This window comes from Stegostoma tigrinum, chromosome 29 (genome assembly GCF_030684315.1).
Source record: "Stegostoma tigrinum isolate sSteTig4 chromosome 29, sSteTig4.hap1, whole genome shotgun sequence".
Classification (NCBI taxonomy): Eukaryota; Metazoa; Chordata; class Chondrichthyes; order Orectolobiformes; family Stegostomatidae; genus Stegostoma; species Stegostoma tigrinum.
This window is the reverse complement of record NC_081382.1, coordinates 38,647,716-38,671,013: the sequence shown is the minus strand read 5'-3', so window position 1 is coordinate 38,671,013 and position 23,298 is coordinate 38,647,716. Positions and strand designations below refer to the sequence as shown.

The 23,298-nt window shown below is 42.9% G+C and overlaps 1 protein-coding gene across 1 annotated transcript in view; it reads left to right on the top strand.

Moving 5' to 3' along the window:
- The window catches only part of LOC125465303 (centrosome-associated protein 350-like), a 118,780-nt gene extending 99,209 nt beyond the window's left edge, over nt 1–19,571 (top strand). The window contains exons 18-23 of the mRNA XM_048558601.2: nt 3,534–3,607; nt 3,819–6,697; nt 9,844–10,182; nt 11,737–11,883; nt 13,228–13,353; nt 17,928–19,571. Of these exons, the coding sequence (XP_048414558.2) occupies nt 3,534–3,607; nt 3,819–6,697; nt 9,844–10,182; nt 11,737–11,883; nt 13,228–13,353; nt 17,928–18,107 (3,745 nt within the window). The 3' untranslated portion in view covers nt 18,108–19,571. The remainder of the gene's footprint in view (nt 1–3,533; nt 3,608–3,818; nt 6,698–9,843; nt 10,183–11,736; nt 11,884–13,227; nt 13,354–17,927) is intronic.
- The last annotated feature ends 3,727 nt before the right edge of the window (nt 19,572–23,298 follow it).

The window sequence follows — 23,298 nt, the reverse complement described above, 5'->3', positions numbered from 1 at the left end:
GTAGGAAATGGAGGTGCCACTTAAGGTGGGAGGAAGGGATGGGTGAGAGGAAGAACAAGTTAGGGAAGCAGAGACAGGCTGGACTGGTATTGGGATGCAGTGGGGGGAGGGGAAGAACTGGGCTGGTTTTGGGTTGCAGTAGAGGAAGGGGAGATTTTTGAAGCTTGTGAACTCCACATTGATACCATTGGGCTGCAGGGTTCCCAAGCGGAATATGAGTTGCTGTTCTTGCAACCTTCGGGTGGCATCATTGTGGCACTGCAGGAGGCCCATGATGGACATGTCGTCTGAGGAATGGGAGGGGGAGTTGAAATGGTTCGCGACTGGGAGGTGCAGTAGTTTGTTGCGAACCAAGCGGAGGTGTTCTGCAAAGCGGTCCCCAAGCCTCTGCTTGGTTTCCCCAATGTAGAGGAAGCCACACCGGGTGCAATGGATACAATATACCACATTGGCAGATGTACAGGTGAACATCTGTTTGATATGGAAGGTCATCCTGGGGCCTGGGATGGGGGTGAGGGAGGAGGTGTGGGGGCAAGTGTAGCGCTTCCTGCGGTTGCAGGGGAAGGTGCTGGGTGTGGTGGGGTTGAAGGGGAGTGTGGAGCGGACAAGGGAGTCGCGGAGAGAGTGGTCTCTCCGGAAGGCAGACAATGGTGGGGATGGAAAAATGTCTTGGGTGGTGGGGTCGGATTCTAGATGGCGGAAGTGTCGGAGGATGATACGTTGTACCCGAAGGGGTGGTATATGAGGACGAGGGGGATCCTCTGGGGGCGGTTGTGGTGGGGGTGAGGTGTGAGGGATGTGTTGCGGGAAATGTGGGAGACGCGGTCAAGCCCGTTCTTGACCACTGCGGGGGGAAATTTGCAGTCCTGGAAGAACGTGGACATCTGGGATGTGTGGGAGTGGAATGCCTCATCCTGGGAGCAGATACGGCAGAGGCGGAGGAATTGGGAATAGGGGATGGAATTTTTGCAGGAGGGTGGGTGGGAGAAGGTGTATTCTAGGTAGCTGTGGGAGTCAGTGGGCTTGAAATGGACAGCAGTTTCTAGCTGGTTACCTGGGATGGAGACTGAGAGTTCCAGGAAGGTGAGGGATGTGTTGGTGATGGCCCAGGTGAACTTGAGGTTGGGGTGGAAGGTGTTGGTAATTTGGATGAACTGTTCGAGCTCCACTGGGGAGCAAGAAGCGGCGCCGATACAGTCATCAATGTAACGGAGGAAGAGGTGGGGTTTGGGGCCTGTGTAGGTGCGGAAGAGGGACTGTTCCACGTAACCTACAAAGAGGCAGGCATAGCTTGGGCCCATGCGTGTACCCATGGCCATCCCCTTTGTCTGTAGGAATTGGGAGGAATCGAAAGAGAAGTTGTTGAGGGTGAGGACGAGTTCGGCTAGGCGGATGAGGGTGAGGGTGGAGGGGGATTGGTCGGGCCTGCAGGACAGGAAGAAGCGGAGGGCCTTGAGGCCATCTGCATGAGGAATACAGGTGTATAGGGACTGGACGTGCATGGTGAAAATGAGGTGTTGGGGGCCGGGGAATTGAAAGTCCTGGAGGAGGTGGAGGGTGTGGGTGGTGTCACGGACGTAGGTGGGGAGTTCCTGGACCAAAGGGGAGAAAATGGAGTCCAGATAGGTGGAGATGAGTTCGGTCGAGTAGGAACAGGCTGAGACAATGGGTCGACCAGGACAGGCAGGTTTGTGGATTTTGGGAAGGAGATAGAAACAGGCGGTGCGGGGTTGGGGAACAATGAGGTTGGAGGCTGTGGGTGGGAGGTCCCCTGAGGTGATGAGGTCATGGATGGTGTTGGAGATGATGGTTTGGTGCTCGGGGGTGGGGTCATGATCTGCTCCCAGGATGAGGCATTCCACTCCCGCACATCCCAGATGTCCACATTCTTCCAGGACCTCAACTTTCCCCCCGCAGTTGTCGAGAACGCCCTTGACCGCATCTCCTGCAACACATCCCTCACACACCGCCCCCGCTACAACCGCCCCCAGAGGATCCCTCTCGTCCTCACATACCACCCACCAACCTCCGGATACAACGTATCATCATCCGACACCTCCGCCATCTACAATCCGACCCCACCACCCAAGCCATTTTTCCATCCCCACCCTTGTCTGCCTTCCGGAGAGACCACTCTCTCCGCGACTCCCTTGTTCGCTCCACACTGCCCTCCAACCCCACCACACCCGGCAGCTTCCCCTGCAACCGCAGGAAGTGCTACACTTGCCTCCACACCTCCTCCCTCACTCCCATCCCAGGCCCCAGGATGACCTTCCATATCAAACAGATGTTCACCTGCACATCTGCCAATGTGGTATGTTGTATCCATTGCACCTGGTGTGGCTTCCTCTACATTGGGGAAACCAAGCAGAGGCTTGGGGACCGCTTTGCAGAACACCTCCGCTTGGTTCGCAACAAACTACTGCACCTCCCAGTCGCGAACCATTTCAACTCCCCCTCCCATTCCTCAGACGACATGTCCATCATGGGCCTCCTGCAGTGCCACAATGATGCCACCCGAAGGTTGCAAGAACAGCAACTCATATTCCGCTTGGGAACCCTGCAGCCCAATGGTATCAATGTGGACTTCACAAGCTTCAAAAATCTCCCCTTCCTCTACTGCAACCCAAAACCAGCCCAGTTCTTCCCCTCCCCCCACTGCATCCCAAAACCAGCCCAGCCTGTCTCTGCTTCCCTAACCTGTTCTTCCTCTCACCCATCCCATCCTCCCACCTTAAGTGGCACCTCCATTTCCTACCTACCACCTCATCCCGTCTCCTTGACTGGTCCATCTTGCCTGAACTGACCTATCCCCTCCCTACCTCCCCGCCTATACTCTCCTCTCTAGCTATCTTGTTTTCTCTCCATCTTCGGTCCGCCTCCCCCTCTCTCCCTATTTATTCCAGAACCCTCAGCCCATCCCCCTCTCATGAAGGGTCTAGGCCCGAAACGTCAGCTTTTGTGCTCCTGAGATGCTGCTGGGCCTGCTGTGTTCATCCAGCCTCTCATTTTATTATCTTGGATTCTCCAGCATCTGCAGTGCCCATTATCACTGATACAATTTTAATCCCCAAACCCCTTGTTTTTGTTGAACAAACAGCATCAAGAGCGAGAATTCCTAAACTTCACAACCCTTTCGGCAAGGAACCTTCTCCTCTTCTAGGCTAACTCTCCAACCAGGGCTAACAATCTACTTTGTCAAACCTTCCCAAAACACTAAACATTTCATTGAGATGAAAACAACAAAGAGCTTAATAAATTGGAAATATGAAGCAAGAAAAGGAACCAAATCTGACCTTGTGACTAATGTCACTCTGAACGTGAGCCAAAGTGGATACCTTTTAATTTATCATCCTCTCTGTCCATTGTGAATCTGGATCTTTCCTCTTTCCTCACCTTGTCTATTCAATTTTGTGAAGGTTATTATCTTGAACAAAACAACCAAGTGTTAAACTGCTGATGAAACCTCATGTGAATTATTTCTTACAATGTGTGAGAGTTGTTATTAATAGAAAATCTCCTTTTTTGCTGAGGTCTAACATTCTGAAACATCCAGCCAAACCTAGTGCTGAGATCCTTCAATCACAAAACGTACCTTCAAGGCAAGGTAGGGGGGTGTACAATGACTCATAAAATAATTCATTTTTTAAAGACGTTTGCTATCTTTTAATCACTAGATGTGATTTATAACGTGCTGTGTCTCTGAGATTGAAACCGGACCTGCAAATGGTTGTCCTGCATTTATACATGAACATTTAGAAATGCCAACCATTATACGGTTTTGAACACGCTCTTACCTTACTCTTACTGCACTTCAGGTGAAAAGGCTAATGGTATGGAAAAGATATTGAAACCACAAGAGGCAATAGGATCTGTTGATGCCAGCTGTCCACTGAGTAAGTCTCAGATTAGTGACCAACCATCTCAGTGTCTTGTGTCCCAGCTTCTACCTTCCTCTGTGCCAGATGATGGGAATCAGTGTGCGGAAAGCCACTTGGAAATGCTTACTCATTGTGGGTCTGCAGAATCATCACAAAGTTCAGTCATAGTTATTGAGTCTTTAGACTCATCTGACAACTGCAAGGAAGAAATCTTGTGTGATAGCAACTCAGACAGTTCAGCTTGCAGGAAGACTAAAGACGCTGATGACTCTTGGACTGAAAAGTCTTCTATTCTACTTGAGACAGAAGGAAATGTGGTGATACTATCATCAAAACCAACAGGAGCATTGATTGGAAGGAAGCCCCAGTTGCAACTCCATGATGCCTGGAGTAATGTCGCTCCCCAAGAAGCAGATAATTTTTTGCAAGCCTCTGCTCACCACCTACTGAGTAACACAATCAGCCTGGAAGCAGAAGAAAGAATGGAACATGAAAATATACAACCAAATTATATTGTCAAAAATTCAGAAATCACCAAAGATGGGTTTAGATTGCCTAATCATTCTGAAAATGTGTCCAGCTTCATGCCTGCATCGAACCTTCAGACTTCATTGCAGGCTGCAGTGGCACAGAACGAAATGCTTAAACCTGAAATAGTGGTGGATTGTGAAGAAATGATGACTGCTGGACTGCCCTTTGGAAAGGATGGTAATTTCTGGGAACCAACTGCACCTCTACTTTCCCCAAGAAGCAGGCATTACCTGCACAGGAGTGCAGCTTTAGCAACTGCTCAAATGGCTCCTGCCAGTGGCAGCTGGACTACAGAAATTATTTCACCAGTGCTCTCCCTGACAGAACTGCATGACTATGCCAGCACTGCGGAAAACTTGAAGGTCCAAGGCTTGGGTCCATTATCCAATGAAGTGATACAGTCACCCTCAAGTGATACTTTGTGCACAAATGGCAATTCACCATCTTTAATGGAACAAACAAATCTGTTAAAAAGTGAAACAGTTAAAGAAATGGCCCTGTATAAAGCAGAGATGTCACCTGGGTCTGACGATATTGCATCTGATGGTGATGAGTTGCTACCTTTGAGAGCAAAACTGAAATTATGGAGTCCCAAAATTTTACCACCAGTCTTAAGAGAATCCTCAAGCAAAGAAGAAGATCTGTTTTCACTGAAAGGAATTGGCTTATTGTGTCAGGGGCAACAGCCATCTCTTGTAGAAGAAATCTCGCCTATAAATGAGGAGCTACTGTCTTCAGCTGAGGAAGACAGCACCCTCAATACAACAGGCTTACAGTCTCCAAGTTATGAATTAATGTTATGTGAAAGTGAAACCTTTCCAATTCTAGATGAAGCAGATAGTGCTGTTGAAACTGAAAACGTTCCTCAATCTCCAGGACAAAATATTTCTTGTATCAGCAATAAGCTTCCATCTTCAATTAGAGAAAATATCTTTGATAGAACTGAAGGCCTAGAACCACTATCTGTTGGTAACTCTTTGCTAAATGAGAAGTTACCATCTTTAGGTGAAAAACACAGCTTGGTGAATGCTGATGATTTCACTGCTCTTCTTCCTCCTCTCATTGAAGCAGCAGGTGAAGAGAAGGTCAATGCTACAACAGAGAAACTTGAGCACCCATTAAAAATAAGTGGAGAGGAAACTCACACACAGTTGGATGTGGAAAATCTTTTTTTGCCTGAATCATTAGGAATTCACATACCCCGAAAGGACCAACAAATGGTTGATGCTCTAAAGGCTGATAATGTTGGAGACCAGGTGCAAGCAAGCCATGGAGAACCTGATACCTTACAGTGTGAAAGGCATACATCATTTGACCAGGGTTACTGTGCTGATGTAGAAGTGACCACACCAACAGGTGACAATGATGGACTCTTCTGGGACATGAAGTGTTTTAAATGTATGAATAATTTTGGCAGTTTTAACATTTCTAGCAATCCATGGGTTGATTATGAATTTGACGCAGGTGTCACAAATGGCGAAGACTTATTCTGTGATGGAGTATGCAAGCAAAAGCACAAAAACCTGGACAACGAATTGAAAGAAGTTCATGGCTTTGAAGAAATATCTGAAGAGAAGGAAAATGAGAAGGAAGATACTTACCAGCTGAAGGTCAAAAAGCTATATTCATGCCAACTCGGCCAAGGAGATCCACATCCAGGTAGTACTGATGAGCCTGCACTGGAGCAAATAATTGTGGAATGTGCAAAGGCAGTGGAGTCATTTGCTGGTTGTCAAGATTTGGTCGATCCCCAAGTGGAACAAGATTTGCAGTTGGACTTCCGTGCCTCCTTAGAAGGCTTGGACCACTCATGGGTATTGCAACATCCTTGGGGTAAGAGCAGTGAACAGTTGGTGAATGAAGTTACAGAACATCTCATGGAATGTCTGGTGGAAGAAACTTTGGCTGAATTGACTGGGATCAGACAGCAGCAAAATCAGAGCAGTAAAGAAACAAGGGGAACGAGACTCGATGGGCATCAAAACACTCAAGACTTTATTAAACTTGCTCAGAAAAACTGTGGTCCACTTAAAAGGCAAAGAGATCATGACAAATCCTTCATGAGTGTTCCTGACCTTTCAAGAATAAATTGTATACAACTGAAAGATCCGATTCGAATTGCAAAGGATGGCTGTCCTGAAGAAAGAATTGAAAATGTGACTGAAAATTTAATAGCAAAATTGGTGGATGATTTAGCAAAGGAATATGCCCAAATCAAGAGGAAACACCATGGAAAATTAGACGCTCATAATATCTGCTGTGCTCAGACTGTAGTGAATTGGACTGTAAGTAAATACACTATTATACATAGATAAGAGAAAGTGTTTCAATATAATTAAAAGAAGAACCACAATGGCATTGAGGTTTTGTCTGAAGCAGCATGTTGCTGCAGTCTGGAATGTACTGCCTGGTAGCATGGCATAAGCAGATTCAGTCATAACTTTCAAATGGGAATTGGAAATGTATTTGTAAGCTGAAGAATTGCAAGGCTATGTGGAAAGAATGGAGAAGGGTGAACAAAATAGATGTATCTTTTAAAGAAAAAGGCACCACGTGTAAGACACAGGGACAGAAGTGCATTCAGCCCATCAAATCTGCTCTACTATTCAATGAGATCATGGTTGAACTGATAATCTTTAACTCCACTTTCCTGCCTTTTCTCCATAACTCTTGAGGTACTTACTCATTAAAATTCTGTCCATCTCTGCCATGAATATACTTAATGTTTCAACCTTGACAGGCCTCGCTGGTATCAAATTCCACAGATTCACCTCTCCCTGAGAAAAGAGACTCCTCCTCGTCTCTGTCTTAATGCGTGACCCCTCATTCTGAGATTATGTCCTCTGGTCCTAGACTCTCTCACGAGCAGAAATGTTTCTGAATATACCCTGGCAAGAACCTTCCAGGACTCTTTGTTTCAATAAAGTCATTCACATTCTTCCATATTCCAATAAGTACAAAAGTCTGTGGAAGCCAAGTCACTGATTATATTTGAGGAAGAGAAATATTTTTAGATTTTAAAGGTGTCAAGTGGTGCAGGGAGAAAGCGGGAATATGACATTGAGAAAGAGGGTCAGCCATCACCATATCGGGTGGCAAAATGGGATCAAGGACAGAATGGCCAATCCTGCTCTGAATTTCTATGTTTCAAGGACTCACATTTTATAAGATCATACAGACATAAGAAGTAGGAGCAGGAATAGGCAATTCAGACCCTCATAGTTGCTCTGCCATCATGGCTGGTCTCATCTCAGTCTCATCCCCGCTTTCCTGCTCACTCTCCATAACCTTTCAACTGATCACTGAATAAAAATCTGCCTCTCTCCTCCCTAAGTTTACTCTGTGCCCCAGCATCCACCAGACTTCAGGGTAATAAATTCCACAGATTCATGACCCTTTGAGAGAAATAAGTTGACCCCATGTCTGTTTTAAATCTGTTACACCTTAGCCTAAAATTGTAACCTCTCATTCTTTCATAAAAGCATCCTTTCTACATTTACTTTGTCCATCCCCTTTAATACCTTATATACCTGTTGTGGTTGGTCGGCTCACTGAGCTGGTTCATTGTTCTGTAGACATTTCATTAGCCTGCTGGCTAACATCATCGGTGCAGCCTCCGATGGAGCGCTGTTGTGTTTTCCTATCTGGTATTTAAACTCTGGTGACCGTTGAGCTGGGTTACCTCACTCCTGGTTTTCCTTTGCAGTGGAGTATATCTAGGGTCTAGCTCTATGTGTTTGTTGATAACTTTCTTAATGGAGAACCAGACCTCTAGGTATTTCCATGCTTGTCTCTGCTTGGCCCGTCCCAGGTTCCTGCCAGTTTGACTGGGACAACAACAGGCTCCTGGGGCGGGCCAAGCAGAGACAAGCACGGGAATTCCTAGACACCTGGCTCTCCACTAAGAAGGCCATCAACAACCACATAGAGCTAGACCCTAGATATACTCCACTGCGAAGGAAAACCAGAAGTGAGGCAAACCAGCCCAACGGACACCAGAGTTTAAATAACAAGCAAGGAAAACGCAACAGCACTTCATCAGAGGCTGCACTGATGATGTTACCCAGCAGGGTAATGAAACGTCTGCAGAGTGAGCCAATCAACCACAACATCCACAACCCAAGCTACAAATTGACTCAAGAATCTTAGAGGTCTTAAATACCTCAATTAGATCACTCTCATTCTTCTAAACTCTACAGAGTATAAGCCTGAACAATCTGTCTGCATAAAACAAACCCCTCATCTCTGGAATCAATCTAGTGAACCTACTCCCAACTGCCTCCATTGTACTGACATCTCTCCTCAAGTCGAGGGACCAAAACTGCATGCAGTATTCTAGTTTGGGATAACAAAGTGTGGAGCTGGATAAACACAGCAGGCCAAAAGATGCTGCTTGGCCTGCTGCGTTCATCCACCTCCACACCTTTTTTTACCTCAGATTCTCCAGCATCTGCAGTTCCAATTATCTCTGATTCCAGTTTGGGCCCCATCAATGCCTTGTTGAGTTGCAGTAAAATTTTGCTACTTCTGTACTCCATTCCCTTAGCAATAAGCACCAAAATTCCATTTGCCTTCCTTATTGCCTGCTGTACCTGCATACTAGTCTTCACAAGGATGCCCAGATCTATCTGCACTGAATTACACTGAAATTTCTCCGTATTTAGATAATAAGTTGCCTTTCTATTCCTCCAATCAAAATGGATAACGTCATACTTATCCATGTGAAACTTCATCTGCCAAATTTTGGCCATTCAGCTAAAGTTCTTATTTCTTCGTTGCAGCTTACTTTCTCACCTATTTTACCATCACCTGTATGTTTGGCTTTATGCTTTCTGTACTCAATGGAACCAATAATGAAGTTCATAAAGCATATAACATTGATGCATTGTATCATTTCCAGTCACCTTAAGGATGAGTTAGTATATTTCTCTGACCACAGCCCCTCACTTGGGGTCAACTATGGAGTACTTGCACCATGTAGGTTGGAAGATCATGGGTTTGAATTCCACTTCAGAAACTTGACCTTGTAATCAAGGCTGATGTGCTTGATGCAGTACTGTTACAGCTGCAGCCTTTCGGTCAGAATATTAAATTAAAACAAAAGGTTCTGATTAGGTCTCAAGTGATCTTCTGTAAAACTTTTGAGAATAACTAGGTTATTGCTGGTGTATTGGTTGATATTTGTTCCTAAACCTCTTCAGTAAAACAGAGATCATTAATGCATTTTGTTTTTGGGACCTTGCTGTGCTCAAATTGACTCTTGCATCTCCAACATTACATCTATAACTTCTTTTCTAAAAATCTGCCAATTGAGATAAAGCTCTTCAGGAAATTCTGAAATATTGAAAGCCATAATATGAACATGCTTTGTATACTATGCCCTAATTTTAATTCAGGTTTGCTGTCTATTGTATTGTCTTTCTCTTGCAAGGCACATGATGAAATGTTTGACATGAGTACTTTTGGAAGCAGCCAGGATGTCAGCAGTGAAAAATACAAAGGATTCCAGCCTTTCTTGGACAATAAAACTCCAGGGCAAAGGTTTGCATTGGACCGATGGTGCTCAGGAACTTGTAGGAAGCCAAAGGAAACTGTTTTTTCTGCACCTTATAACTTCATGGAAGTTCAGCAGTTGGTTGACAAAGCCATCAATGTCCTGTGGAACCAATGTTGTCATGTTCAAGATAACAGCACGACTAATGTGTTTGAGGATCAAGACCAGACTGATGAGAAGAATGGTCATACAGAAAGCAAGGGAGTGCGCGAGCAGGTGAACATTAGGTTTATGAGCGGCTCTCTCAACATTTGGGAATATGAAAGTGCCTGACAGTTAAATTGAACTAAGAGTATAAAAAAGCGAGCTGTTGTGCTTGCTGGAGATCTGTGGAGGAAGAAGGAGGTTTAAGGTCTGTGACCATCCATCAGAACATTTCAAGTTTGAAATTTTCTGATGAATGGCCTTAGTCTTCATGGATCAACTCTGTGTCCCTCTCCACAGATACTGCTGTGAGTTTCCAGCATTTTCTGTTTTTATTTCAAACTAAGGATATATAGCCTTCGGTGGGCAATGCCAGTATGTAATGGAAATGCATTCACAGGGAAGAGTGATAAACATAAGGGAGAGAATAATAGGAGGAAACACAAAGTAGAGTTAACTGAATACATGTCGGAGGAAGAATCTGGGGGGGAGCATAAAAGGGAGCACTGACCACTTGGGCAATGACCTGTTTCTATATTCTACATTCTATGTGGTTCTTCCAAGCAGAGCAAAAGACTCCAATAATATAAAAGTAGATCACTGCGGTTGGTTGAAAATCTAAATGAAAACAGGAAGTACTAAAATACTCAACAAATCACGTGGCATCTGTGTGGAGGAAAACAGATTCAAATCTTTGAGTCCAGCATTAGGGGAATTAGGGTCTAATGACGACTGTAAAACCATTTGGAGACAGTAAGGACTGCAGATGCTGGAAGCTAGAGTCAATAAATGTGAGCTGGAAAAGGACAGCTGCTCAGACAGCATTCAAGGAGCAGGAAAGTCAGCATTTTGGGCCAAAATGTTGACTTTCCTTCTCCTCGGATACTGTTTGACCAGCTGTGCTTTTCCAGCTCTGCATTTATCGATCATGAAACCATTGTTGATCATCGGAAAAATCCCATCTGGTTCAATAATGTCTTTTAGGGAGAGAAATTGTCATCCTTAGCTGGTTTGGCCTACATGTGACTCCGGACCCACAGCAATGTGGTTGGCTTTTAAAGGCTCTCTAGGTAATTAGGGATGGGCAATAAATGCTGGCCGAGCCAACGACACCCACATCCCATGACTGAATTTAAAAATGTAACAGGCATTTGTTTCAAAAGCTTAACTAGATGTAAAGTGCTTTGGGATATTCTTTCTTACTCCATTGCCATAATTAGGAGCAGGCTGAAAACAGAAAAAAGCTTCTCACAAGAGATGCCCGGTCACTAAGGTGCGCAACTGTTAGATGAAGGTGTCTCAGAATCTAAGCCAGCTCGGTTTCCTTTTGCTTCTTGTGTTCTGGTAAATGGGAATCCCAGTCTCAGCGAAAAGTAGAGTGTGGAGCTGGATGAACACAGCAGGCCAAGCAGCATCTTAGGAACACAAAAGCTGACGTTTCAGGCCTAGACCCTTCACACATAGTCTAAGCATCCAACTTATTTTTCAAGAAACTCTGATGGCTTTGACTCTTTACCCAACTCGTTTTCTTCTAGGATTGCCAAATTATGGAAAAATAAGAAATATGCAGCATTTTTCAGCACTTTTGCCAACTATATCAGATTTTGTGTTCTCTTATTTACCTAGGTTATTTTTGATTTGACTTCTGATCTTTGTCAAAACTTCTTAATGAAGGAGCCAATGTCCAAATCATATCCATGGCTGAAACGCAAGTCCTGGCCTGGACTCTTATCTGGCCTTGTTCCTGATACACAGCAGCAAAAGCAAATGAAGGTAGGATACATGTTTCCTTCTTAACCCAACATTTTCTCAGTGACAAATACCTCATTGGCCTAAAAATGACTTTGACATCCTAAGGTTATGAAAGACATAAGACCCAAGTTTCTCTCTCTCTTTCCTTCCCTCCGTAATTCTGTCCTTCCTTCTGTCCTTTCTACATCCTCCTCTCTCTCACCCTCCATCCTTTCATCAATCTATTCTTTGTTTTTTTTTATGCCCTTCCTTCCCTCTCTCTCTTTCCTTCCATTCAGCTTTCTGTCCTTCCACGCATCTTTCTTTTCTTCCTTCTGGCCTTCTCTTTATTACCCTCCTACTGCTCTCCACCACCCTTCTTTCTATTAATTTTTCACCCTTTCTTCTCTCTCTTTCTGCCTTTTTCCTTCCAGCATTCTCCATCTCAACTTTCTTTACTAATATTTTAAAGAACTGACAGAAATGTTGATATCCATTGTGAACTCTTGTTCTTGATTTCCCAGAGTGAGATGTTGGTAAGTTCCTTAGGAAAATGTTTTGGCCCTGGAGGGTGGATAATAGCTGGGATTCAGGGATTAAGTAATGAGGAAAGATCAGACAAATTAGGCATTTATTCTCTAGCATTTAGAAAGTTAAGGGATGATCTAATCGAGGTGTTTAGGATAGTAACATGGGAGGACACGGCCGATAAAGATAAGCAATTTCCACTGGTTGAAGAATCTAAAACTGGGGTACATAGTCTAAGAGTTAGAGCCAGGCCATTCTGGAGAGAAATGAGAAAGGACTTCCATCCACATAGAGTAGATGTTCAAAGCCATTTTGAACATTCCCGCATTCTTCAAACAGCAGTCAATGCTAATTCAATTGTTAAATTTAAATCTGAGATAGACAATTTTTTATTGAGCAAAGGTATCAAGGGATATGCAGTTAGGCCACAGATTAGCCATGGTCTTATGGAATGGTGGAGCAGGCTCGAGGGGCTGAATGGTCTACTGCTGTTTCTATGTTTCTATGTAATGAGTTAACTCAGCAGGAAGATCACCTGACAACTACTAACATAAATTCCTGAGGGGTTGATTTGCTTATTTATCCTCAGGTCCAATATTGATGGACCCTGTTTAAGTGTTCCGAAAGTCTGTGTAGTATATCACTGAATAATCAATCCTTCTAAAATGTCAGGTAATTCTTTGAATTTTAAAGAGGAAGAGTTCACCAGCTGAGCATCATCCATGTATTTCAAACAGTATGAAGAAGAGTGATTTCCAAGTTGTCTCTCTTTTCAAAGAAACTTTGTCAGAATGTTTCCTTAGGATGATTTCAAAGTTGTAGGCCAAAAATAAAAGGTTTTATTTCTTTTCTTTGAAGTCATTCATCCAAGGCAAAGTGGCCAAATTGCTAAATCTGGACAGAAATGACCTGGAAATGAGAGAAAAGCTCCAGAAACTGACAAAGTATTGCAAGAGCAAAAGGGACCGTGTTGACATTATCCTGGTAAGCATGTGGTCAATGTCAGTTGTCTTCATCAAGGCACGGTAGGGTTGAGTGAAAGGACGGAGCAGAAATGACCAGAAATGATCTGTCCATCAAAGTGTACTTGGTCATGATGTCCCACTTTTATGTAGGATTCTTAAGGGGTAGTTTATTCTGATGGAAGTGATATAGGTGACACAAAATGTCCATTTTGTTATAACTTTGGAAGACAGTGTTGTAGCGGTAATGTCAATGAGTTAGTAATCCAGAATATTGAGTTAATATTCTGGGGACAGTGATCTGACTCCCACTATGGTGGATGGTGAAATTTGAATTCCATAAAACAAAAATCTGTTGTGAAAAGATTCATGAATAGCCCTTAGGGAAGGAAATATTCATAAGATAAGCTCTTCATTCTGGGAATGAGTAGAATGAACCTTATCTGAACTTATTCAAATAAGGAAATCAAAACTGTACACACTACTCCAAACGTGGTCACACCTTCACCCTGTATAGCTGCAGTAAAATTTCCCTTCTTTTATATTCCATTCCACTTGCGATAACTGACAACCTTCTATTTCCCTTCCCAATCACTTTCTGAAACTTTATATTAACTGTTTGTAATTCATGTCCCAGGACACGCAGATCACTCTGTCCAAAGAGTTTTTTTAATCTGTTTACATTTAAATAATATGCTTGTTTTCTATTCCTTCTGCAACCAATGGCAAGTCCACATTTATCCACGTCATAATCTACCTGCCAAATTTTTGACAACTCAATTAACCAATGTTTATCTGTTTACCCATATCTTTATCTCCCCTTGATAACAGACATTCCTACTTACTTTGGTGTAATTGGAAAAATTAATTATCCACATTTGGTCCCTTTATCCAAAATAGATTTTAAATAGTTGAGGACCAAGGGATACTCTTTGTGGTGCTCCACAGGTTGTAGATTGCCAACCTGAAAAAGACCTTTTTATTCCTATACTCTGCTTCCTGTTAGCTAAGCAATTCTTTATCCATGTTAAGGTGTTTCCCCTGCACAAAGGACTCTTATTTTATCACTCCCCATCTCTTTTTGTTCTGGAACCTGGGACCGAATTTAGCCTGTGATAGTAAGAACGGCCGATGCTTGAGTCAGAGATAATACAGTGTGGAGATGAAGGAACACAGCAGACCGGAAACATCAAGTTTCTTGCTCCTCTGATGCTGCCTGGCCTGCTGTGTTCCTCCAGCTCCACACTGAATTTAGCCTCATCTGTTTGTTCTAACTATTGGTAGCAAACTTGCACAGTCAAATGATCTTTGGACATTTCAATTTCATTTTTATAGCTTTCGGATTATTTTTTCACGAAATGACAATTCCATTATTTTTTGACCAATTAAAGATTTATTGGATTATTTCTTGCTGGTCAAAATGCATGGGGTTAAAATAATGGGCTCTCAGGCAGCAGACACTGCACAATCCAGACTGACTGATATGTTTATCTCACAATGCAGCCTTGATGCATTAAATTAATGGCCACCTCTGGCCTTGGAGGAGGATCCCATCTGACAGATGAAGCCGTTTTGGAACTGATTGATAGGTCTGACTGTTTTGTTCAGATCAAACGCCTGGTGTAATTGAAACTCCGAGAATTTTTTTTCACGTTGATTGAAGTCTGTCCTTGTGCTGGAGGCTGCAGTCAGGCTAGTGAGGGAGGTCATGACAGTCTTCCGTCACTAAGGAGTGTGCGGTTGCGAGTTTCTATTGGATCTCCTACAGTCAGTTCATTAAATCAGCCAAGACCTGAGCTGAGTTGCGTCAGAGGATACTGTGGAAACCACCTAAAAAATAATGTTGTTTGTGAGTTTTTATTATATTTCTGACTCTTTTTGAGGAGATTATTAAAAGTTTATTTGGAAGATAAGGGACCGAAGGAATTTGGAATGATAAATATGATAACATTTTTTTGCTTTGCGTAGGGCATAAGACTTGCGCACTATTTCAGCCATATGTTCTGAGGAAGGGTCACCGGACCTGTAACGTTTCTCCTTCACAGATGCTACCAGACCTGCTGAGCTTTTCCAGAAATTTTGTTTTTGTTCTCTTTTAACTGGTTATGTATACTCTCTTTGTTGTAAGGTTTTGGGCTTCTCTTTTTAACTTTAATTGTAAGACCTCAATGAATTACAATTATAGACAGCCAATCCAAAATTCACAAGTCCTGAACAATTGCACGACCCATTCTGGATACAAATATGTTTTCACAGGGCGTGTTGCAGAATTTATTAAATGAATCAATAAAAGGCTCAAAAGAAACAATATTTGACAAACACAATTTTTTTCTGTCAATCTGGATCAGGGCACCAGCTAATGATTGTGGTTGCCTGGGAACACATTTATCATTCTCTTATATTGACTGAATTTCTCCCTCTGTCTTTACCCTTTCTTTTTGTGCATCAAACCAAAGAAATTGTCACTCATTTGCTGCTAATAGGGGGAGACTGTGACGTAGTGGTAATGTCACTGGACAGGAAATCTGCCATTCTTACCTGGTCTGGCCTACATATGATTTCAGACCTCCAGCAATATGGTTGGCTCTTATCTTATCTCTGGGCAGTTAGTGACGGAAAATAAATGCTGACCCAGCAATACCCACAACACATGAATGAATTAAAACACTATCCCCTGTGCCTGTCCAGAGCTATCATGATCTCTAATTAACTTGCCACTGTGTGAGCAGCATTTAATCAATCCCAGATTATCTACACAATGTTTACTCATTCCCTCATTAGTTTCTTTAAAAGTGATAGTCATCTTTGTGACATTGCTTCCTATTGTCTTCTGATTTATTTTTTTGAAATGCAATCACTTTTGGAAGGACTTTTTGGAACAGTTTATCTATTTCAACCTACCAACTTTATATATCTTTAATACGGCGCCTATCAAGCTGTTTGTGTGTCCGTCTAGTGTGTAATGATTTCTCAAGATTAACCGTCACCCCAGCTAATTATTTGCCAAAGTTCCAAAGCCTGTCAATAATCTTTAACAAAATGAACCATATCTGACACCACAAGGGAGGCGATGGCTGAGTGGTGTTATTGCTGGACTGTTAATCCAGAGGCCCAGATAATGTTCTGGGGACCTGGGTTTCAATCCCACCATGGCAGACGGTGGAATTTGAATTAAATTTTAAAAATTATCTGGAATTAAGAATCTAATGATGACTGTGAATCCATTGTTGATTGTCAGAAAAACCCATCTAGTTCACTAATGTCCTTTAGGGAAGGAAATTGCCATCCTTACCTGGTCTGGCCTGTATGTGACTCCAGACCAACAGCAATGTGGGTGACTCTTAACTGCCCGACGGGCAGTAAATGCTGCCTAGTCTGCAATGCCCCTATCCCATGAATAAATAAAAAGAAATTATAGTTGGTGTGTAAAACAAGTTAAAGTTCAAATTAATCATATAAAATTAACATACAAAGGTGTATTTTACGTTACAAAACTAAACCATTTTAAAATGTACCCGTGTCCTTGAGTAAAAGCATTTTACTTCAAAGCATTTTCACACTTGTTAGTCTAAGTTTACATTAGCCTGAGCTATAACAACAATCATAAAATCCCAAAGCCATGATCACACTTTTGACCATTAGAGAAGGAAATCTTCCATCTTTGCCAAGCCAGGGCTACATGTAATTCCAGACCCATAGCAATGATTGATTCTGAAATGGCCTAGCAAGCTACTCAGTTGTATTGAACAAGATGGCTCACCGTCCCTTTAAGCGCAGTTAGGAATAGGAAATAAATGTCGACCTTGCCTGTGATGCCCACATCTTGGGAATGAATTTAAAATAGAGCAGCAAGTACCTTAGTTCAGTTTGTGTTGCCTGAGGTAACCTCAGCCAGGGTGGCATTCAGTTGGCATAAATATGAACTGTGGCTCAGTGCTACAATCAGTTTTAATAAACCTAAGCAAGGAGGGCAAAACCTCTGCCAGGGTTCCCAATCTTGATCATGTCCCCTGTACATGTGGACACACATCAGAAGAAATTCTGATTGGACCCTGTGGTGACGACTTCTGCTGTTGAAAAGCTTGGTGGCACTAAAGAAATATGCAGATATGATCTCCTGGCACTTTTTCCAGAATGGCCCAGAATTGGTTTTGGGAGATTGAAGTTTTTTTTCTTAGTCCTGGAACAGCAGCATTGCTGGCTGGCCCAGCATTTATTGCCCGTCCCTAGTTGCCCTTAAGAAGGTGGTGATGAGCTGCCTGCTTAAGCCACTGTAGCTCATGTGCTGTAGACTCACACACAATGCTGTTCGGGAGGGATTTCCAGGATTTTGACCCAATGACACAAAAGGGACAGTGATATGTTTCCATGTCAGGATGGTGAGTAGCTTGGAGGGGAAATTGCAGGTGGTGGTGATCCCATGTATCTGCTGCACTTGTCCTTCTGGATGCAAGTAGCCATGGGTTTGGAAGGTGCTGTCTAAGGAGCCTTAGTGAATTTCTGCAGTGTGTCTTGTAGACAGTACACTCTGCTGCTACCGAGATTGAGTTAAGTGGGGAAAGAAAAGAAAGAGTGTAACATGACTTTCCTCTTTAGATTCAAGAACTCCAAGAGGAAGAGAGCCAGTGGGTTCAATATGATGATGATGAACTAACTGTGAAGCTGAAACTGACTGAGGACATCTTCAACATCTTGGTTCATGACACTGTGGATGTCCTCAACGCCATCTGTGCCAGAGGATCAACAAGACATTCTCTCACCATCTCCACAACGTAGCAGATGAAGGCAACATATTGTTCACAAAATTGAATAGAGAAACCATCAAGCCAAGATGAGCTTCTGCAAAACCTTCACAACTATTATATATTGCACGGGTTTTAATATAAAATCCAGGAAGTTCCAAGTGAAGGTGAAAAGACTGAATTACATAGATAATTTCTTAATGCAATCCAACATTAGAATTAGCAGTGGATCAGTGGGTATCAGTCTTACTGCTGAATCAGAGTTGTGGGTTCATCATCCCACTCTGGGACTTCCCAAAAATTCATGGCTGACACTGTAGCAAAATACTGAAGAGTGGTGCACCTTCAGGAGGTGCTCACTTATGGATAAGGTGTTAAACCAAAGCCCCATTTCCCCCCTCAGGTGGCTGTAAAAGATTCATGGCATGATTTTGAAGACAAACGGGGATGTTCTCCTTTCTGTCCTGACCAATATTTTAACCCCAACCAAAATCACTTGTGGGAGCTTACTGTGCAAGAATTGGTTGCTGCGATCCCTGGGGTTACAACAGTAGTTAAGTTTCAAACTTGTTTCATTGTCTCGGGCATCATGAGGTGAAAGGTGCTATATAAATGCCAATTATGTATTTTCTGATATTCCTTTCCAAAACTTTTCAAGTTTTGTCTTTAGTTTTGCTAATATTATTCTGATAAATTGCATAGATTTGAAAAGGATCTGGTGAATAATGTGGCTGAGGGCGTTTGATAGTGCTGAATTTTCACGGAATGGGGGAAAGTTTAATATTAATGTTTTTCAGTATTATGCAGTTCACTTTATTTGCAAATGTGATGAAGGCCTCTTATAAATCATGCTATTGTTTGCCAGCAACAAGTGTGACCTGCTTTCTGAAATTCTAACAAAGCATAAGATTTAAAGATTACTTAAAATAGCTAGGAGAAGTTTAAATTCCTCTTTCCCACCATCCTAGAATATATTTATAGTATAGAGGAGGGTTTGTATTACCGTTTTAATTGATGAATTACCTTATAACTTCAAACCTCTGTCTCCCTCTGCCACCTAATTGTGATTCAATGCATTGTGGAATTTGAGCTGCGGATCACTCATGCATTTTGAGAGCAAGGGGTGGTGCATGGCAATGTTAGCATACTGATAATTTAAGTAAACAAGTAGTCCAGGGACCCAGATTAATACTGCAAAAGCAGGCCCTATCATTGCCAATGGGGGAATTTAGATTGAATGATTTAATAAATCTAGAATATTAATATTGATCACTAAACTGCCAGATTGAAGCATAATCCCAACAGGTGCATTTACTCCCACAGGAAAGGACGTCTGTTGTCCCTACTTTTTTAGCCTACATGTATCTCCCAGCGCACATCCATGTATTTGACTCTTAAACACCCTCTGAAGCAGAGGACGATGGCCAAGTGATATTATCGCTACGCCATTAATCCAGATACCCAGGTAATGTTCTGGGGATAGTAGGAACTGCAGATGCTGGAGAATCTGAGATACCAAGGTGTAGAGCCGGATGAACACAGCAGGCCAAGCAGCATCAGCGGAGCAGGAAGGCTGACGTTTTGGGCCTACACCCTTCTCATTCATTCCCATGAATGAAATTTTAAAAATGGCTGGGCAAACTATTCGGTTGCAGGCTGTTGACCAGCCCCTGTCCAAGGACAATTAGGGACAGGCAGATAAATGCTCGTGCCCACTTTTGAAGACCAAATAACAAAAGTTTCCATTTTTGAAAATGGGTTTTACACACAGCGAGGGAGGAAAATTTTGAGGAAATGTCGACTGAAGACACATCCTGCATTGAGTAACCGGTAAGAACAGTGATGATTGAGTAAACTAGTTCTTCTTTCTCTCTCACCTCATGCCTAGAGACAGATAAAACACTTACTTACATGTGGTTTCCAAGCCTAGTTTCTCATGGAACAGATAGCCAGCCTGTCACCAGACACTGTATCTTCACAGATACCATTCTGCATCAGGCATGGCTGAGCAAGAGACTCTCTTACTCTTTCACCTGGTACGGGCACATTGGACAGATTTACAGGCTAATAATCAAGCTGTTTAGCCACTTTAGGTATGCACATTCTGTGGTCATCAAGTCCTGGACTACAATTCAATACATTAACCATAAACCTTTGAAGGTCTTGAAACAGAAGTATTTTACCAGCTTAAATGACAAATGTGGCACTGTGTAGGAACACCAGTTTCTGCATGTCACACAAGAACTTATGGATAAATTGCCTTTCCATTTTGCTGCCATTGGATTAAAATTCTGAAAGCCACAAACCAACAGCAATTATCACCTCAAAGCGTAGAAGAAACTTCATCAACACCTTTTATGATGGCACTTGGGAATGGTAAATAAACAATGAACTTGCCAGCAATGCACCGTTTTTCCTATGTAATCATTAGATAGGGGAAAGATATTTCTGCATATAAGTTCTTTCCAAAGAATCACTGGTTGTTGAAAATTTGATCAACTGAAATGTTCTAATAGTTGTTCACCACAGATGGAACTCTACCTTAGCAAACAGTGTGAACCCTCAGAACTGACAGGAGTGGAGAAAGTAATATTTTCCAGAATGCTTGGAACTGGCAACTGAGAGGGTAGTTGAGGCAGGAAGTATGAATGCATTTAACAAGAAATTGGATAAGCGGGGACAAAGGGATAGAAAGCTATGTTATTAGGGTTAATTGAAAAATGGTGGGAAGAGGCTCACATGGAGCTTAAAAACCAGCATGAATGAGATGGGCTGTATGGATGTTTCTGTACTTTATATTTTGCATAATTCTGTGAGTTGCCAGTGGGAGAGTTAACAAGAAGAGGGGGACAAGTGTATATTCCAGGTAAACTTACAGAAATAAGAAAAGGAGGATCATAAATTTGTGGAAGAGACTGGAATTCTGTGAAGCGTTAAACATTGCACCATCTACGAACACAGCAAACTTTACCTCCCCCCTCACTCCCATCCCAGGCCCCAAGAAGAGCTTCCACATCAAGCAGATGTTCACCTGCACATCTGCTAATGTGGTATACTGTATCCACTTTCCACGTGTGGGCTTCTGTACATCGGGGAAACCAAGCAGCGGCTTGGGGACCGCTTTGCAGACCACCTACGCTTGGTTCGCAATAAACAACTGCACCTCCCAGTCGCGAACCATTTCAACTCCCCCTCCCATTCCGCAGACGACATGTCCATCCTGGGCCTCCTGCAGTGCAAGAACAATGCCACCCGAAGATTGCAGGAACAGCACCACATATTTCACTAGGGAACCCTGCAGCCCAATGGTATCAATGTGAACTTCACAAGCTTCAAAATCTCCCCTCCCCCAACCACATCCCAAAACGAGACCAGTTTGTCTCTGCCTCCCTAACCTGTCCTTCCTCCTGCCTATTCCCTCCCTAAGCCCCATCCCCATCTCCTACCTACTAGCCTCATGCTGCCCTCTTGACCTGTCCGTCCTCCCTAACTCCCCACCTACACGCACCTTTACTGGCTCCGCCCCCACCTCTTTGACCTGTCTGTCTCCTCTCCACCTATCTTCTCCTTTATCCATCTTCTATTCGCCTCCCCCGTCTCCCTATTTATTTCAGAATCCCCTCCCCCTCCCACATTTCTGAACAACTATCTAGGCCTGAAATGTCAGCCTTCCTGCTCCTCTGATGCTGCTTAGCCTGCTGTGTCCATCCAGCTCCACACCTTGCTGTCTCAGATTCTCCAGCATCTGCAGTTCCTACTATCTCTGAAACTTTGGGGAAACTGCATTGATGCTGAGCACAGCCATGCTGAGGTTTACTGAAGGTATTGTGGCTAGCTCGGGGTGGGGGGGGGGCATTCTTTCAGAAGAAAATAAATGGATATGTTCTGTGAATTTTTTTGAGCAGTTTATTGTTTGAATACTGTGCTAATTAATATAATGGTAGACACTGCTAGGTGAGCTTTAGGTGCTCATAAAGTGAGGCACTCAATTAAACATATTAAATCAGGCAGGTGTTTAGTGGGTGTCATCTGCAAGGCAAAGTCAAAACACACCATTGAACGTGCAATTGGGGAAATTGGTGTATTACTACTTCATTTCACATTCCTGTGTCTTTTACACAGGAGTTGACTTGCTAAACAATTATTAACCACATAGAAGAAACTTAGTATCCAATTCTGAAAGCTCAATTGAATCTAAATGAGTACATAAACAGCCATCAACGCAGCACTTTATTTACATCTCTTAGGACATGACAAAACCAGCAATGACAGAGAATCTGACAGACTTGGTACTGACACAGTGCAGTTGTTTTCTATCTGACTCATCATCAGCTCTCAGCCCTGTTTTTCTCAGGTTTAACTGCTTGTAACCTGTTGCATACGATAGGACAGACATTGTGTGTGTTGTGCAAAATGGTCAAATCTCCTATGTGAAAACCTTGAAGTAAATTTATGTTATCAAATAATATTTCTAGGCTTTAATATTGATTATTTTGTATTAATATTTGAGGTTCAACAGATCAGAATTCATTTTTGCTTCTCCCCAATGCATGAGTTACCTTGGAAATATCCTGTAAATGTACAAATCTTAAATAGAAGTTTCAAATCTGGCATCTCCCTCCACAATATTGATGCCGTTGCCAGCTCTAAATGAATGATTCTGCAACTGCATTACATGTACATGTCAGATGAATGTAATATCTGAAGGGTATCCAGTACATTTTCTGTTAATGTTATTGATGTCCACAAATAGATCTTTCCCTTCTCTCATCCTTTTCTGTGGGAGGTAACTTTTGTGGTCCCAGAAATATACTTCCGTCTCTTTGTTGCAGTCGGCCACATGGCATGTGCAGAGAGCAGAAGGCTGTTTGATCTTGGTAGCAGAAGGAGAAATGCGTGCGAACACTATGTATACAACCTTCTCACAGATACAAAGCTTGTCGGGTGTTAGAAAGAAGGCCCCTGACTATGCGTGGGCCTTTTGCTGATGAAGGATCCAGGCCCGAAACATCAGCTTTTGTGGTCCTGAGATGCTGCTTGGCCTGCTGTGTTCATCCAGCCCCACACTTTGTTATCTTGGATTCTCCAGCATCTGCAGTTCCCATTATCCCTGACTATGTGTGTCCTTCTCTCACTGCACCTGCCAAACACCAAGTTAGCATTACACAAGGTACAGAAGGCAATGGGCAAGGAAACTGACCTGTTGGTTTTTATTACAAGGGGAT